The following is a 16,620-nucleotide window of genomic DNA, read 5'->3' on the forward strand; positions in this document are numbered from 1 at the left end:
CAACAAACCCGGAATTGCGAAAAGCTGGAAAAGGGATGTGGTCTGCCACAAAGGGGGGATGGTTGGTTCGAAATGGGGCATAGTTTCCCAACCCAACCTATTTACTATTGAATTCACAGAAAATTCTGTGAATAAATCCCTGGAAATTTCCACTTAAAAAAGGCGCTCAGAACATTTTCCCGACTTGTAAATCTGTGAATCCACATAGTAAATGGAGTGGAGTCCTGCAAGTCTGAAACATTTCCCACTAGTAAAAACCCAACACTCTTAGTAAATGAGGGCCTATATGTTAATAATGACTGAAACAAACCATTTAATGCTATGGACACCTTTGAGTTACTTTTTTTATTTTTTGCAATTATGGGGTAAAACATTTTTCTCGTAGTTCTTCATAGTCCTAAAAAATTAGGAGCCTGCACTATATATGAAAACATGCAGGTCAAAGAGGAAAAACTGAGCATTTGTAATAAAGAACTAGAGAAAACATTTTTATGCAATAGTATAATGCAGTAATAACAAAAATTGCTTTCAAAGGTAACTTTAAGTATTGCATTTTTATCATCAGTTTATTCCATTTTATCTCACAGATGAATCTGAGGATGATGATGAATATATGAATACAAACCCTGCGAATGATGAAAACACGGAAGAAGTTTGTATTTTTACAACTTAAAACGTATTTCAATTCCTGTTATAATCCAATGTACTGTAATTAGTTAAAATATTATCATAATTAGAGGTGCAGTGTGAATATACATTGTAACATGCTTCCAAAACCTGTGGCTCTCCAGTTATTGCAAAACTATACCTATAAATCCACTTGAAAATAAGAATGTTGGTTTTTCTAGGATGAAGATTTGGAGACAGACTTGAAGAAACTGAAATCACAGCCTCCACCTGACCGACCAGTTGAAGAATTTGAGCAGTACAAGGCATTCTTTTCAGAACTTTCAGAACTAAGAGACTTCAAGGTAAGGTTCAATACTTGCTGGTAATGAATGCTGGTGCAGCTCACAATTATACACTGGCCGAGGTGAGTTGGCAATACACCTATACCCAAGGTGTACAAATTTGCAATAAATTGTAGAGAAAAAGAAAAACCAACCCAAACCTCAAGGACAGTGATAATATAGATATTGGGGGACATTTATCAAGGGATTTAGAGCTCTTTTTTTGCTTACAAAAGTTGCACAAAAAGTCGCATTAGCACTTAACCTCTTCAGGACATAGGGCGTATGGATACGCCCTGCATCCAGAGTCCTTAAGGACCGAGGGCGTATCCATACACCCGTGGGAATTCCGGCCCCCACCGCTAGCCGGTTGGGGACCGGAGCCGGATGCCTGCTGAAATCGTTCAGCAGGCATCCCGGCATATCGCCCAGGGGGGTCATTATGCCCCCCCCATGTCGGCGATCGCCGCAGATCGCTGGACAATTCAGTCCAGCGATCTGCGGCGATTCCGGGTCAATCGGGTCTCCAGTGACCCGGTGACCCGGAATTACTGGCTGTTCGGGGCCGTCTCTGACGGCCCCGAACAGCCAGAGCCTGCAGGGGTGAGGTGGCACTGGTGCCACCTCACGATCGCCCTGATTCGTCGGCCGGATTCCCGGCCGACCAATCAGGGCGCCTGCTGCGGGTGTCACTCCCGCACCCGCTCCGCCCCTCTTCCGGAGGACGTGAGCGGGTGCGGGACGTGCACCCCGGATGCTGGGGACCCCGATCACCGGCGTCCATGTTGGGATCGGAGCCCCAGGACTGACCTGTGGGGACTGACCTGTGCGGCGACTGGCCTGTGCGGCGATCAAGCAGCAGCAGGAGGTGAGTGACAGCCTCCTGCTGTTGCTTAGCAACAGCTCCCAGCATGCAAAAAGGGCATGCTGGGAGCTGTAGTTATGCAACAGCAGGAGGCAGACCACCACAACTCCCAGCATTCCCTTATGGCCATGCTGGGACTTATGGTTTTGCAACAGCTGGAGGCACATTTTTTCTATGGAAAAGTGTACCTTCAGCTGTTGTATAACTACAACTCCCAGCTTGCACAAACAGCTAAAGTGCATGCTGGGAGTTGTAGTGGTGCATCTGCTGGTTGCATAACTACAACTCCCAGCATGCCCATTGGCTGTCGGTGACTGCTGAGAGTTGTAGTTTTGCAACAGCTGAAGGCACACTGGTTGTGAAACTTTGAGTTTTTTTTTTACCTAACTCAGTGTTTCACGACCGGTGTGCCTCCAGCTGTTGCAAACTACAACTCTCAGCAGTCACCGTACACCATGCACCGTACATGCTGGGAGTTGTAGTTTTGCAACAGCTGGAGGCACACTGGTTGTGAAACACTGAGTTAGGTCACAAACTCAGTGATACATAACCAGTGTGCCTATAGTTGTTGCAAAACTACAACTCTCAGCAGTCACCGACAGCACACGGGCATGCTGGGAGTTGTAGTTATGCAACAGCTGGATGTCCCCCCCAATGTGAACGTACAGGGTACACTCACATGGGCGGAGGATTACAGTAAGTATCTGGCTGCAAGTTTGAGCTGCCGCAAACTTTCTGCTGCGTCTCAAACTGCCAGCGAGAAACTACTGTGAACCCCCGCCCGTGCGACTGTACCCTAAAAACACTACACTACACTACCACAAAAAATAAAATAAAAAGTAAAAAACACTACATATACACATACCCCTACACAGCCCCCCTCCCCTCCCCAATAAAAATGAAAAACGTCTGGTACGCCACTGTTTCCAAAACGGAGCCTCCAGCTGTTGCAAAATAACTCCCAGTATTGTCGGACAGCCGTTGACTGTCCAGGCATGCTGGGAGTTTTGCAACAGCTGGAGGCACCCTGTTTGGGAATCACTGGCATAGAATACCCCTATGTCCACCCCTATGCAAGTCCCTAATTTAGGCCTCAAATGCGCATGGCGCTCTCACTTTGGAGCCCTGTCGTATTTCAAGGCAACAGTTTGGGGCACATATGGGGTATCGCCGTACTCGGGAGAAATTGTGTTACAAATTTTGGAGGGTATTTTCTGCTTTTACCCTTTTTAAAAATGTAAAATTTTTGGGAAAACAAGCATTTTAGGTAAAAAATAATTTTTTTTTTTACATATGCAAATGTCGTGAAACACCTGTGGGGTATAAAGGTTCACTTAACCCCTTGTTACGTTCCCCGAGGGGTCTAGTTTCCAAAATGATATGCCATGTGGTTTTTTTTTTTTGCTGTCCTGGCACCATAGGGGCTTCCTAAATGCGGCATGCCCCCAGAGAAAAATTTGCTTTCAAAAAGCCAAATGTGACTCCTTCTCTTCTGAGACCTGTAGTGCGCCAGCAGAGCACTTTTCACCCCCATATGGGGTGTTTTCTGAATCGGGAGAAATTGGGCTTCAAATTTTTAGGGGTATTTTCTGCTATTACCCTTTTTAAAAATTACAAATTTTTGGGAAAACAAGCATTTTAGGTAAAAAATTATTATTTTTTTTTACATTTGCAAAAGTCGTGAAACACCTGTGGGGTATTAAGGTTCACTTTATCCCATGTTACATTCCCCGAGGGGTCTAGTTTCCAAAATGGTATGCCATGTGTTTTTTTTTTTTGCTGTTCTGGCACCATAAGGGCTTCCTAAAGGTGACATGCCCCCCAAAAACCATTTCAGAAAAACGTACTCTCCAAAATCCCCTTGTCGCTCCTTCCCTTCTGAGCCCTCTACTGCGCCCGCCGAACAATTAACATAGACATATGACGTATGTGCTTACTCGAGAGAAATTGGGCTACAAATACAAGTAAAAATTTTGTCCTTTTACCCCTAGTAAAAATTCAAAAATTGGGTCTACAAGAACATGTAAGTGTAAAAAATGAAGATTGTGAATTTTCTCCTTCACTTTGCTGCTATTCGTGTGAAACACCTAAAGGGTAAAAACGCTGACTGAATGTCATTTTGAATACTTTGGGGGGTGTAGTTTTTATAATGGGGTCATTTATGGGGTATTTCTAATATGAAGACCCTTCAAATCCACTTCAAACCTGAACTGGTCCCTGAAAAATACTGAGTTTGAAAATTTTGTGAAAAATCGGAAAATTGCTGCTGACCTTCAAAGCCCTCTGGTGTCTTCCAAAAGTAAAAACTCATCAATTTTATGATGCAAACATAAAGTAGACATATTGTATATGTGAACCAAAAAAAATGTATTCGTAATATCCATTTTCCTTACAAGCAGAGAGCTTCAAAGTTAGAAAAATGCAAAATTTTCAAATTTTTCATAAAATTTACGGATTTTTCACCAAGAAAGGATGCAAGTATCGACAAAAATTTACCACTATGTTAAAGTAGAATATGTCACGAAAAAACAATCTCGAAATCAGAATGATAACTAAAAGCATCCCAGAGTTATTAATGTTTAAAGTGACAGTGGTCAGATGTGCAAAAAACGCTCCGGTCCTTAAGGCCAAAATGGGCTCCGTCCTGAAGGGGTTAAAGAGTACCTGTCATCAACAAAGACTTTTAATATGTTGTTCATAATCATTAATGAAGACATATTGTAATATATCTTCATTAAAAAATATTACTATTTATACCAGTTTTTTCATTTTATACTTTTGGCCACTAGGGGTCACTCTTCTATGCCTGGTCTGCAAGCAGTATCCTATGCTTTTCAAAGTAAGTGTACAGCTTTTAGGACTAATGCTGAAAGGGCTCTGGTCCTTCCACCGGAAGTTCAGTACTCTCAGCTCACTGTGAACTACAAGCCTGTACATGCCTCTCATATAACAGAGGCCAGTCACCTCCCCCTCCCCCCTGCTCTGTGTTCTCCCTGCCCCTCACCACACGTTATCTTATACATTGTATTATCTCACTGCACTCCCTGCTCAGTGCCACCCCCCCCCCTCCGATATTCATCTTAATCACTGCCTCTGTAATTGCTCCCTCAGCCCCTGGTTCTCAGCATTGACTTTTTAGTGCAGAGAGACAGGCTGACATCCCTCCCCTGTACTTAGTCTGTATGCACACTGCAGAGCAGTGTTTCACAAACAGGGTGCCTCCAGCTGTTGCAAAACTACAACTCCCAGCATGCCCGGACAGCTGTTGGCTGTCTGGGCATGCTGGGAGTTGTAGTTTTGCAACAGCTGGAGGTGCCCTGGTTGGGAAACACTGCTGCAGAGGGAGAGCAGCATACAGGAAGACTGGCAGAAGCAGAGTCCCAGCCAGGCTTCATGTGACATCATGCCTGCCAGGACCCACCTCCTTCCACCCCTCAGAAAGACAGTGCTCCTGAGCTAATGAAGAGGGATAAAAAAAGGTATTTTCACAGTGTTTTAAACCTCAATAAACACAGGGATAGGCATAGTTAGAGAAAGGGACAGATGGGAAGGGGGATCAGGGAAAGTTTAGATGATGACAGGTACTCTTTAAGCAACTTTTTGTGCGACTTTTGGCTGTAAGCAAAAAGTTACAAAAGAGCGTACGAAAGTAAATTTTATTTTTTACTTTGCAGTGGTCTGGGATTTATCAAGTGCGAAAGTCGCACAAAAAGTCGCAAGGCCTCAAAAACTGTGTAAATGTAAGCCAGTCCGGAGCTGGCGTACAAAACAGATTTTGAGAGCAAACTTTATATTTCCCGCTGGCAGCCGAGATCACGGCTCCAGCGGAAAATATATTGCCACTGTACAAAGGAGCCTGGGCTGGCATCACTCTGAAGCCATCTGGGCTCCGTCTGATTCTAACCCCGCTACCCTGTCCCTGGTTGGACTTGATGGACGTATGTCTTTTTTCAACCATACTAACTAACTATGTAACTATAATGACATCCCCCCTTGTCTCCCACCCACCTGCGCCGCACATCTCCCATCTGTCTGCTACCTGTTGCAAGACTACAACTCCCAGCATGTCCATACAGTGAGGGCATGCTGGGAGTTGTAGTATTGTAGCGGGCGGACAATGTGCGGCACGGGCAGGTGGAAGACAAGGGGGGTGGGGGTATGTACAGCAATGTCCCCATCCCCATCATTATCTTAGGGTAGTGGGGACAGAATCAGTGGAGCCCGGGCAGCTGCAGAGTGATGCCAGCCCGGGCTCCTTTTAACATACCTCGGAGCCGCGGATACTGCGGCTCTGCTAAATGTTAAAAGGAGCCCGGGCTAGCCACACTTCAGCTGCCCGGGCTCCGTCAACTATTATCACCACAGCGAACGCCGAGAGATGGCAGGCTTCTGCACATCTCCGTGCCCGGCTGTGGGAGTCCCGGGCGGCTGCAGTATTATGTCAGGCCGGGCTCCTTACTACAGCGCAGCGGAGTTTAGTGTAATTTCATATTTCCCGATGGACCCTGTGTCACGTGACCCGGCTGGAAATATGAAATTACAGTGATTCTCTGATCACTGCAGCCAGGGAGTGGAGCGCATTACTGCTTCCCTGGCTGGCACAACTACAACTCCCAGCATGCCCTTACTGTAAGGGCATGCCTGGGAGTTGTAGTTGTGCGGCAGGGGGCAGTTGACAGGCTTGTCACCCCCCCTTACAACTCCCAGCATGCCCTTACAGTAAGAACATGCTGGGAGTTGTAGGGGGGGGATGACAATCTCCCGCACCACATTACTACAATTCCCAGCATGCCCTTTCTGTAAGGACATGCTGGGAGTTGTAGTTGTGCGGCAGGGGGCGCCCGCCCCCCTACAACTCCCAGCATGCCCTTACAGTGGAGATATGCTGGAAGTTGTAGTCATGTGGTGCAGGAGATTGTTCCCCCCCCCCCCCACACTACAAATCCCAGCATATCCTTACTGTAAGGGCATGCTGAGAGTTGTAGTCATGGGCGGCTGACAATAAATGTATAAACCTATTATTCTTTTTTTTTCTCTCATTTCAGATCAGTGTATCCTGTGGACTACTTCGGATTTGGTGGACTGCTTCAATGACCAGCGTTTTTTTAATCTGTTTAATGTTAATAAAATGGTTAACGAGGGCTTGTGGGGGAGTGTTTTTTGGAATAAATTTTTTTGAAACGTGTTGTGTTTTTTTAAATTTACTTGACCGGCTTAGTAGTGGAAGCTGTCTTATAGACGGAGTCCATTAGTAAGCTGAGGCTTAGCATTAGCAACAAAAACAGCTAGCGCTAACCCCCAATTATTACCCCGGTACCCACCGCCACAGAGGTGCCGGGAAGAGCCGGTACCAACAAATTTGGTGCTCCTGAGCCTAGGTGGTAACAGGCTGACGTTAATTAGGCTGGGGAGGGCCAGTAACAATTGTCCTCGCCCACCCTGGTAACGTCAGGCTGTTGCTGCTTGGTTGGTATTTGGCTGAAAATAAAAATAGGGGGGGACCCTATTCATTTTTTTTTTTAAATAATTCATTATTTATGCAAAAAAAAGAAAAGATTCCCCTATTTTTATTTTTAGCCCAATACCAACCAAGCAGCAACAGCCTGACGTTACCAGGGTGGGCGAGGACCATTGTTACTGGCCCTCCCCAGCCTACATAATGCCAACCTGTTACCGCCTAGGCCCAGGAGTGCCATATTTGACGCTCCGGGCCTGTTGGTACCGGCTCCTCCCTGCACCCCTGTGGCGGTTGGTACCGGGGTAATAATTGGGGGTTAGCACTAAGCCTCAGCTTAGTAATCAACTCTGTCTATAATACAGCTTCCACTACTAAGCCTGTCATGTAAATAAAAAAAAACAACACAGTTTGTAAAAAAAAATGTTATTTCAAAAAAACACTCCTCCAAAAGTCCTCATTAAAGGAGTACTCTAAAAAAATATGGCATCATAGCGAAGTGTACTTGATTACCTTTCATTAGAGGTCCTGCTCGCCAATATCGGTCCAGCCGTTCTCCTGCAATCATCCCCTGTATTTTACCATACTTCCGGGTACTGTAAGCATGGCCGTGACGTCATGAATGACGTTTTCCCAGCATGCTTACTCCTCTTCTTCCGCTCCCAACCCCTCCCTCACTCCGTTCTCCCAACCCCACAAATTATCCATGCGCGCTTCAATATCCCTTTACTCCCTTTACTCCGATTGCTAGCGTAACTAGCTTTGTGAATATAACTTAGAGTTACTGCGGCGTAACTCTAAGTTATATTATTGGACGGGAAAGATCACATGTCCGGTACGGTCAGGCTGCTGAGTGTGCAGGCGCGCCTCACGCATGCTGATAGGAGGATAGAGGGAGAGGAGTTTACTCAGCAGAGCGAATAGCTGCTGAGTAAACCAGGGGGTTTATGAATATTCAGAGGTGGGAGTGAACGAGCGGCACTAGTGGGGGCTGGCATAACTCGGGGAGGAACAACACCATGATGACGATTCACTCAAAAGATGGCCTCGGGCGGCCGGAGAGCGTGGAACGAGTGTCATAATTGGCAAAGACAGGCTGCACTTCCGGAATCGCTATAAAACATGGATGGCTGCATGTGACGCTACTGAGGTAATTTACTAAGTTATATATCTCGGGTAAAGCTTGCTAATGATGGGTAAAAGTTTTGATTCAGAGTACTTCTTTAACCATTTTATTAACATTAAACCAAAAAAATGCTGATCAGTGTACTCCCCTGAATCTAAAGTAATCCACAAGATACACAGATCTGAAATGAGAAGAAAAAAAATGAGTTAGTACATTTAGGGGGGAAAAAAAAGGGGGAAAAAAATAAATAAAAACAAACATATATATATCACACATTTTTTCCAAAGCTGCAAATTTGTGTTCTGAAGTCATTTATTAGTTTTTGCTTATGTATGCTAAAAAAAATGGTATTCAAAAGTGATTTATTGGTTTTTGCTTATGTAAGCCAAATTTATCAACCCACCATGATAGTATAATAAATATGTCACACATAAGCAAATCCAAAAGCAAGAAAAAAATGCCTACAGAACTTGCTTACCAAAGCAACGATGATAAATTTGGTAGAGTTTGGTATTTAGTACAGTAATTTAATGGCTGAGACCATGCTTCAAATATCAAATGAATAAAACTTATTAAAATATATAATGCAAAGAAACTTCCCTCACCGGGCCCTTGTGGGAGGAAGAATCACATAGATAAACTGAAAGACATAATAAATTTATGAAAACAACATATATTATTATTATTATAAAATATTACTGCAATGTGACTGATAATCCGGCAGCGCTAATCGACTGATACTCCGGTATAGAACTGATAAAAGTCCAGCAATAAAAATATGTGTGAATAAATGTCCAATACTGAACAGGTTGACCACTGATGAATAAAGATAGAGTTATATTACCAAATTCTCTCTGTCTCGCTGGTGGATGGTGTGATAAGCTGACCTGTGGGTGCTTTCAGTCACCAGCACGGCTGGTTCAGACGGCACTAAACCCGGTGATTGGTGTGCAGTAGCTGCGGAGGTCTTAGAGTGCAGAGTAGTGATGTTTCCTCATTGAACTCCCATTTGTTGATGGCGTCTGACGTCAGCGGGAGATGCAAATAATAGATGGAACACAGGATCAGTGGGTAACAGGCAGCAGATGGATCAGCAGATGGATTGCGGGAACGGTAAGTAAATCAAGTGGAAACCAATGGTTCATAGCATTGCACATGGATCGCAATAGTAATAAAGGATCTTTGCTTGGACTATAGCTAGAATTGATGTCAGACAAATGATGGCTAAAAGTCCATTTTACAGTCACACTGCATTCAGGCTAAATGCGTTTTGGGGTGCTCTATACAAAGTATTCGACCCGTTCCTCAGTAACTATGTCTCTGAAATGGATCCTGGCATATTTATAGCTATTCCAGTTAGTTTTGCAGGTGAAAGGAAGATCATTGACAAACTATGGCACGGGAATGTATTGATATTACTGGCAGGCTAGTGTTCACACAGAGAAATTTCTTTCACTGAATGTAACCACACACATATATATATATATATATATATATATATATATATATATATAGCAACAGGAGAATACAGCAGCACACTGCTGGCACAAAGATATAGATAAAACATGAATATATAGATGAAACATGCGTATATAGATAAAACATGAAAAGCTATACAGCTGTAGTGCAACAAATGTGAAATTATGAAATTATGAAACATTGAGGTACTTAGCTTGCATGCAAAGTTGGCGACCAAATAGCTTGGACCGTCCCACCACAGTAAGGTGACCTAATTTTGGGACGGACCCTACACTACGAATATGCCTCTGTGTGAATATATATATATATATATATATATATATATATATTCACACAGAGGCATATTCGTAGTGTAGGGTCCGTCCCAAAATAAAAAAAAAAATTAAAAACACACATATATATATATATATATATATATATATATATATATATATGATTTTTTTTGTTTTTTTTTATATACAACACAATTAGACATTTAGAATAAGAAAGGAATGGTGATAAAAATAAGTGCAGTATAGTGAATAAAATAACAAATAAATTGGAATAAATTAAAAATGATAACAGATGCAAAATAAAAAATAAATAAAACTGAAAATGACAAAATAAATAATAATAAAAATAAATGTTCATTTTAGTATATGAATAACGTGAGAAGTGGACAATTACATAGTAGAATTTGATGAAATACAAAGTGAAAGTGAACATTGTAGAAAGTGTGAAAATACTGTTACTGAATCTTGACTGATTATCGTGTTGGATAATGTATCCAATTGTGACACATAGTAATGTAACAAAAAAGTATATAGAGCTTCCATGCAGAGTTAGATATAAATAGTCGTAACTATATTTCCATACTGACATTTATGGTCAAAAAGTGTCTATATGTAAGTGACGTGTATATAAAACATGTTTCTGCAAGGAAATAATGTGTGTAAATAAATTATGTAAATATGTAAGGAAAAATGTTAGTTGATAAGTGTGTGTGATGAATAAAAATGGAAAAGAAAACTTAAAATAAATTAAATTGAAAATAATGATAATAAAAATAAAATTAAAATAAAATAGCAATAATAACAATAACAGAAACATAGAAAATGTGACAATACTAAAACATATGATAATACAATATGAACTAAATGAATAATCGTAAAGAGGACCTTAAGAGGGGGATGGAATCCTCCCAAAACAATTCTTTTAAGTGGAATATAGAGGAGCAAATAACATGTAACACCAAAGGAGTAATTTATCTGATTGAATGTGGGCGTAAAAAACAATATATAGGGTGAACTAAGAGACCCCTAAAAATCTGTATTGCTGAACATCTAAATAATATTAAGAATGGAAATTTGAAACCCCCTCTCTCTGCCCATTTTGTAACAATACATAATCGTGATTTAAAAGCTTTTTCATTTATTGGTCTGCAGTATATTAGGCCAGATTGGAGAGGAGGTAGTCATATGGTCCAAATGTCCCGAGCTGAAAGTAAAAAGATTTATGAATTTGCAACATTAGAACCTGGTGGTCTCAATTCTAGTTTTGAGCTGTTTGGATTTTTGTAAGGGATGGATTGGGCTCTAGCCAGTGTCCCTTATTCTTTATTGGGATAAACGCCACAGCCGACACCATCCCCCTCTTAAGGTCATCTTTACGATTATTCATTCAGTTGATATTGTATTATCATATATTTTAGCATTTTCACATTTTCTATGTTTCTATTATTGTTATTATTACTAATTTATTTTATTTTATCTCTATTTTATTTTTATGTTCATTTTTATCATTATTTTCAATTTAATTTAATTTAATTTTTATTCATTTTTTATTTTATTTTCCATTTTTATTCACCACACACACTTATCAACTAATAATTTTCTTTACATATTTACATAATATATTTACACACATTATTTCCTTGCAGAAACGTGTTTTATATACACGTCACTTACATAAAGACACTTTTTGACCATAAATGTCAGTATGGAAATATAGTTACAACTATTTATATCTAACTCTGCATGGAGGCTCTATATACAGGGCCGGATTAAGAGGATCATGGGCCTGGTGCTGAAGATTTTGATGGGCCTTTTTATCGAAATATATAAAATGAAAAAGCAACACAAAGCTATTTTGTTTAACACAAATAAAGCGCATCCGTCACATGTTATGCACATTAAATTACCAGGATAGCTGAATATATGTTAGTGTCCAAAAGTTGCTGAGTTGCCCACAGCAACCAATCAGATCGCTTCTTTTATCTGATGTTACTAGGAGGATGTTAAACGCTGCTGGACTGCGCTGTTCTCTGCTGTAACACACACAGGCTCTGCATCCTATGATCCTTCTGCAGTGTAATATAATGAAGTGACTGGCCGCAAGATGGCTGCCGATTATATAGGGCTGTGACATCACAGGGATGACTGGCTGCTGATAGGCTGCATCCTGCATGTGATTCAGGGTCATCCCGCCTACTTCTCTTCCCGCCTTCCCAGCGTTCTTTGCCCCATATACTGACATGTGGATCCGCCATTTTAGATGCCCTGGAGCCTGCACTGCAGTAAATGGAGTTTAATGAAGCGATTTGCGCAATAGAATTGCGGCGATATTTGCATTCGTTGCAAATCGTATATTTTCTGAAATTCGTAATGAATTCGGGTTCGTCAGCTCCAATTCGCTCATCTCTAGACATAGCTCTTATTTTTCTACCTACAGACTCATATAAGGGCTTGTTTTTTTGCGTCACCAATTATACTTTGCAATGACAAACAAACACACAAACAAATAATTGTGGGACAAACTTGAAAAAAATGCAATTTTGGGGGGCTTTCTACACAGAGCACTTTTTGCAAACAGTCCCACATTGGGAGAGATTTATCAAAACATGTGTAGAAGAGAGGTGCAGCTGTCCATAGCAACCAATCAGATCGCTGCTTTCATTTTTCAGAGGCCTTTTAAAAGATGAAAGAAGCGATCTGATTGGTTGCTATGGGCAGCTGCACCACTACTCTACACAGGTTTTGATAAGTCTCTCTCATTAGCTTTATTCTGTTGGGCCATACGATTACAACGATACACAAATTGGGCCATTGACCATGCAGATTACTCAACATTATAAGCGGTGATACCACTTTTTTTTTTTTTTGGATAACATTTTTTTATTTGAAAAATTAGAAAAGGGAGGTGGTTCAACTTTTATTAGGGAAAGGGTTAATTAACTTTTATTATTATTATTATTTTCGCAGGAAGGGGTCAAGCACACCTGTCTATAACTTCTAGGCCAATCTGTCTATAATAGCTGTGCTATTATAAGCAGATATGCCATTCAGGAGCATAAAAAAGCAAGGTGAGAACTTATCACCTAGCTTTTCCATGCTCCTGAATGCCATTGCTGCTTATAGTCTATAAGGATAACTTACTATAAGTTATAGGCAAATCTGTCTATATTAGCTTAACTAATAAAAGCAGAAATGGCACTAAGGAGCACAGAAAAGCTGGGTGACAATTTCTCGCCTAGATTTTTCATGCTTCTGAATGGCTATTATATATAGATTTACCTATAACCTTTAGTCAAATCTGTCTATAATAGCTGAGCTATTATAAGCAGATATGCCATTCAGGAGAATGAAAAAGGTAGGTGAGAAATTGTCACCTAGCTTTTCTGGGCTCCTGAATGGCATATCTGCTTACCATAGAATAGACAGATATGACTAAATGTTATAGGTAAATCTATCTATAACAGCTGAGCTATGATAAGCAGACATGCCATTCAGGTACACAGAAAAGCTAGGTGACAATTTCTCATCTAGTTTTCCATGCTCCTGAATGGCATGTCTGCCTACAATAACTGAGCTTTTATAAGCAGGCATTCCATTCAGGAGCATGGAAAAGCTAGGTGAGAAATTGTCACCTAGCTTTTCTATGTACCTGAATGGCAAGTCAGTTCATGACTGGTGGTGGTACTTTTTTGGGGGACTTCAGAGGCAGAGAAAAATGACCACCGGCGGGATCTCAGCCACTGTCACACAGTAACATTTTTTGACGGGCGTGGGCCAGGCAGGAAAGCAGCACATACCATCCTCTGTCTGACAGGGGGGGAGGAGCGTCCTACGATACTGTGACGTAAGTCACGCTGGTCAGGAGGTTACCCAGCCCATGTGACCACCCAGGCAGGGGCGGACTGACAACACTCAGGGCCCTCGGACCAAATAAAGCAAGGGCCACCTGTGAGGCTCCGCCCATGGCCACACCTCTGCTATGCCCCTATCCCACCCAAATCCCTTCTAATGCCCCAACCTACACACAAAATAATAGAAAAGAAAATATATAACAAGTTAACATAGGTAAGATAATTTTCCATGAGCAAGAATACCAGTATAGGAGGAAATATATACCACCACACAATAACTTGATAATACCGCCATACTGTACTGAATAAAACCACTATACACAGACCAGTATTTCCCCATACAGTGCCCATATAGCGAAAGTTACCAGCTGTGCACAGGATCTGTATACCATATAAGTGATTATATCCAAGACCAGGGCTGCCATCAGAAATGTTGGGGCCCCTTACACAACTCAAGGCCCCCCCTTGCCTACTAACTTCCACATTGTCTATAAAAAAATATTTGAAAACACAGGACAAGAAAAACAAGAGCCGTTTAGTTTATTGAGGAAGGAAAGAGGAATATACCCGGACCCCAGTGACAGAATATACCCGGACCCCAGTGACAGTATATACCCAGACCCCAGTGACAGTATATACCCGGACCCCAGTGACAGTATATACCCGGATCTCAGTGACAGTATATACCCGGACCCCATTGACAGTATATACCCGGACCCCAGTGACGGTATATACCCGGATGCCAGTGACAGTATATACCCGGATGCCAGTGACAGTATATACCCGGATCCCAGTGACAGTATATACCCGGACACTAGTGGCAGTATATGCCCGGACCCCAGTGACAGTATATACACGGATCCCAGTGACAGTATATACCCGGATTCCAGTGACAGTATATACCTGGATTCCAGTGACAGTATATACCCCGACCCCAGTGACAGTATATACCCAGACCCCAGTGACAGTATATACCCGGACCCTAGTGACAGTATATGCCCGGACCCCAGTGACAGTATATACCCGGACCCTAGTGACAGTATATTCCCGGACCCCAGTGACAGCATATACCCGGACCCTAGTGACAGTATATGCCCGGACCCCAGTGACAGTATATACCCGGACCCTAGTGACAGTATATTCCCAGACCCCAGTGACAGCATATACCCGGACCCTAATGACAGTATATACCCGGACCCCAGTGACAGTATGTACCCAGATGCCAGTGACAGTATATACCCAGATCCCAGTGACAGTATATACCCGGACACTAGTGACAGTATATGCCCGGACCCCAGTGACAGTATATACCCGGATCCCAGTGACAGTATTTACCCGGATTCCAGTGACAGTATATACCTGGATTCCAGTGACAGTATATACCCCGACCCCAGTGACAGTATATACCCAGACCCCAGTGACAGTATATACCCGGACCCTAGTGACAGTATATACCCCGACCCCAGTGACAGTATATTCCCAGACCCCAGTGACAGCATATACCCGGACCCTAGTGACAGTATATACCCGGACCCCAGTGACAATATGTACCCGGATGCCAGTGACAGTATATACCCAGATCCCAGTGACAGTATATACCCGGACACTAGTGACAGTATATGCCCGGACCCCAGTGACAGTATATACCCGGATCCCAGTGACAGTATATACCCGGATTCCAGTGACAGTATATACCCGAACCCCAGTGACAGTATATATCTGGACCCCAGTGACAGTATATACCCTGACCCCAGTGACAGTATATACTCGGACCCTAGTGACAGTATATGCCTGGACCCTAGTGACAGTATATTCCCGGACCCCAGTGACAGCATATACCCGGACCCTAGTGTCAGCATATGCCCCTGCCCATCAGGACTATCCACTATGTGGGGCAGAGGAGCAGCCAGTGCCCTGCAGAGAGTACACTGTATCACTGGGTACACTGGTATATAGGGTACACAGGTATATTGGGTACACTGGTATATTGGGTACACTGGTATACTGGGTACACTGGATCACTGGGTACACTGGTATATTGGTATATTGGGTACACTGGTATTTTGGGTACACTATCACTGGGTACACTGGTATATTGGGTACACTGGTATATTGGGTACACTGGTATACTGGGTACACTGGATCACTGTGTACACTGGTATATTGGTATATTGGGTACACTATCACTGTGTACACTGGAATATTGGGTACACTATCACTGGGTACACTGGTATATTGGGTAAACTGGTATATTGGGTACACTATCACTGGGTACACTGGTATATTGGGTACACTGGTATATTGTGTACACTGTATCACTGGGTACACTAATATCTTGGTAACACTGAGATATAATATAGATATTAGATACATAGATAGATCAGTGTTTCCTAAGTCGGGTGCCTCCAGCTGTTGCTAAACTATAACTTTCAGCATGCCTGGACAGCCAAACACATGCTGGGAGTTATAGTTTTGCAACAGCTGGAGGCACCATGGTCAGGAAACACTGAGATATAAGATAAAAATACGATAGATGTGAGATAGATAGATATGAAATAGATAGGAGATAGATAGATAGATATGGGATATATAGATAGATAGATATGAGATTGATAGATAGGA

At 42.3% G+C, this 16,620-nt stretch overlaps 1 protein-coding gene across 1 annotated transcript in view; it reads left to right on the top strand.

Moving 5' to 3' along the window:
* Window positions 1-16,620, top strand: part of AGBL1 (AGBL carboxypeptidase 1) — a 791,487-nt gene that overhangs the window by 163,875 nt on the left and 610,992 nt on the right. The window contains exons 9-10 of the mRNA XM_056571891.1: window positions 588-652; window positions 849-971. Coding sequence (XP_056427866.1) covers window positions 588-652; window positions 849-971 — 188 coding nt within the window. The remainder of the gene's footprint in view (window positions 1-587; window positions 653-848; window positions 972-16,620) is intronic.

Source organism: Hyla sarda, chromosome 4 (genome assembly GCF_029499605.1).
Source record: "Hyla sarda isolate aHylSar1 chromosome 4, aHylSar1.hap1, whole genome shotgun sequence".
Classification (NCBI taxonomy): domain Eukaryota; kingdom Metazoa; phylum Chordata; class Amphibia; order Anura; family Hylidae; genus Hyla; species Hyla sarda.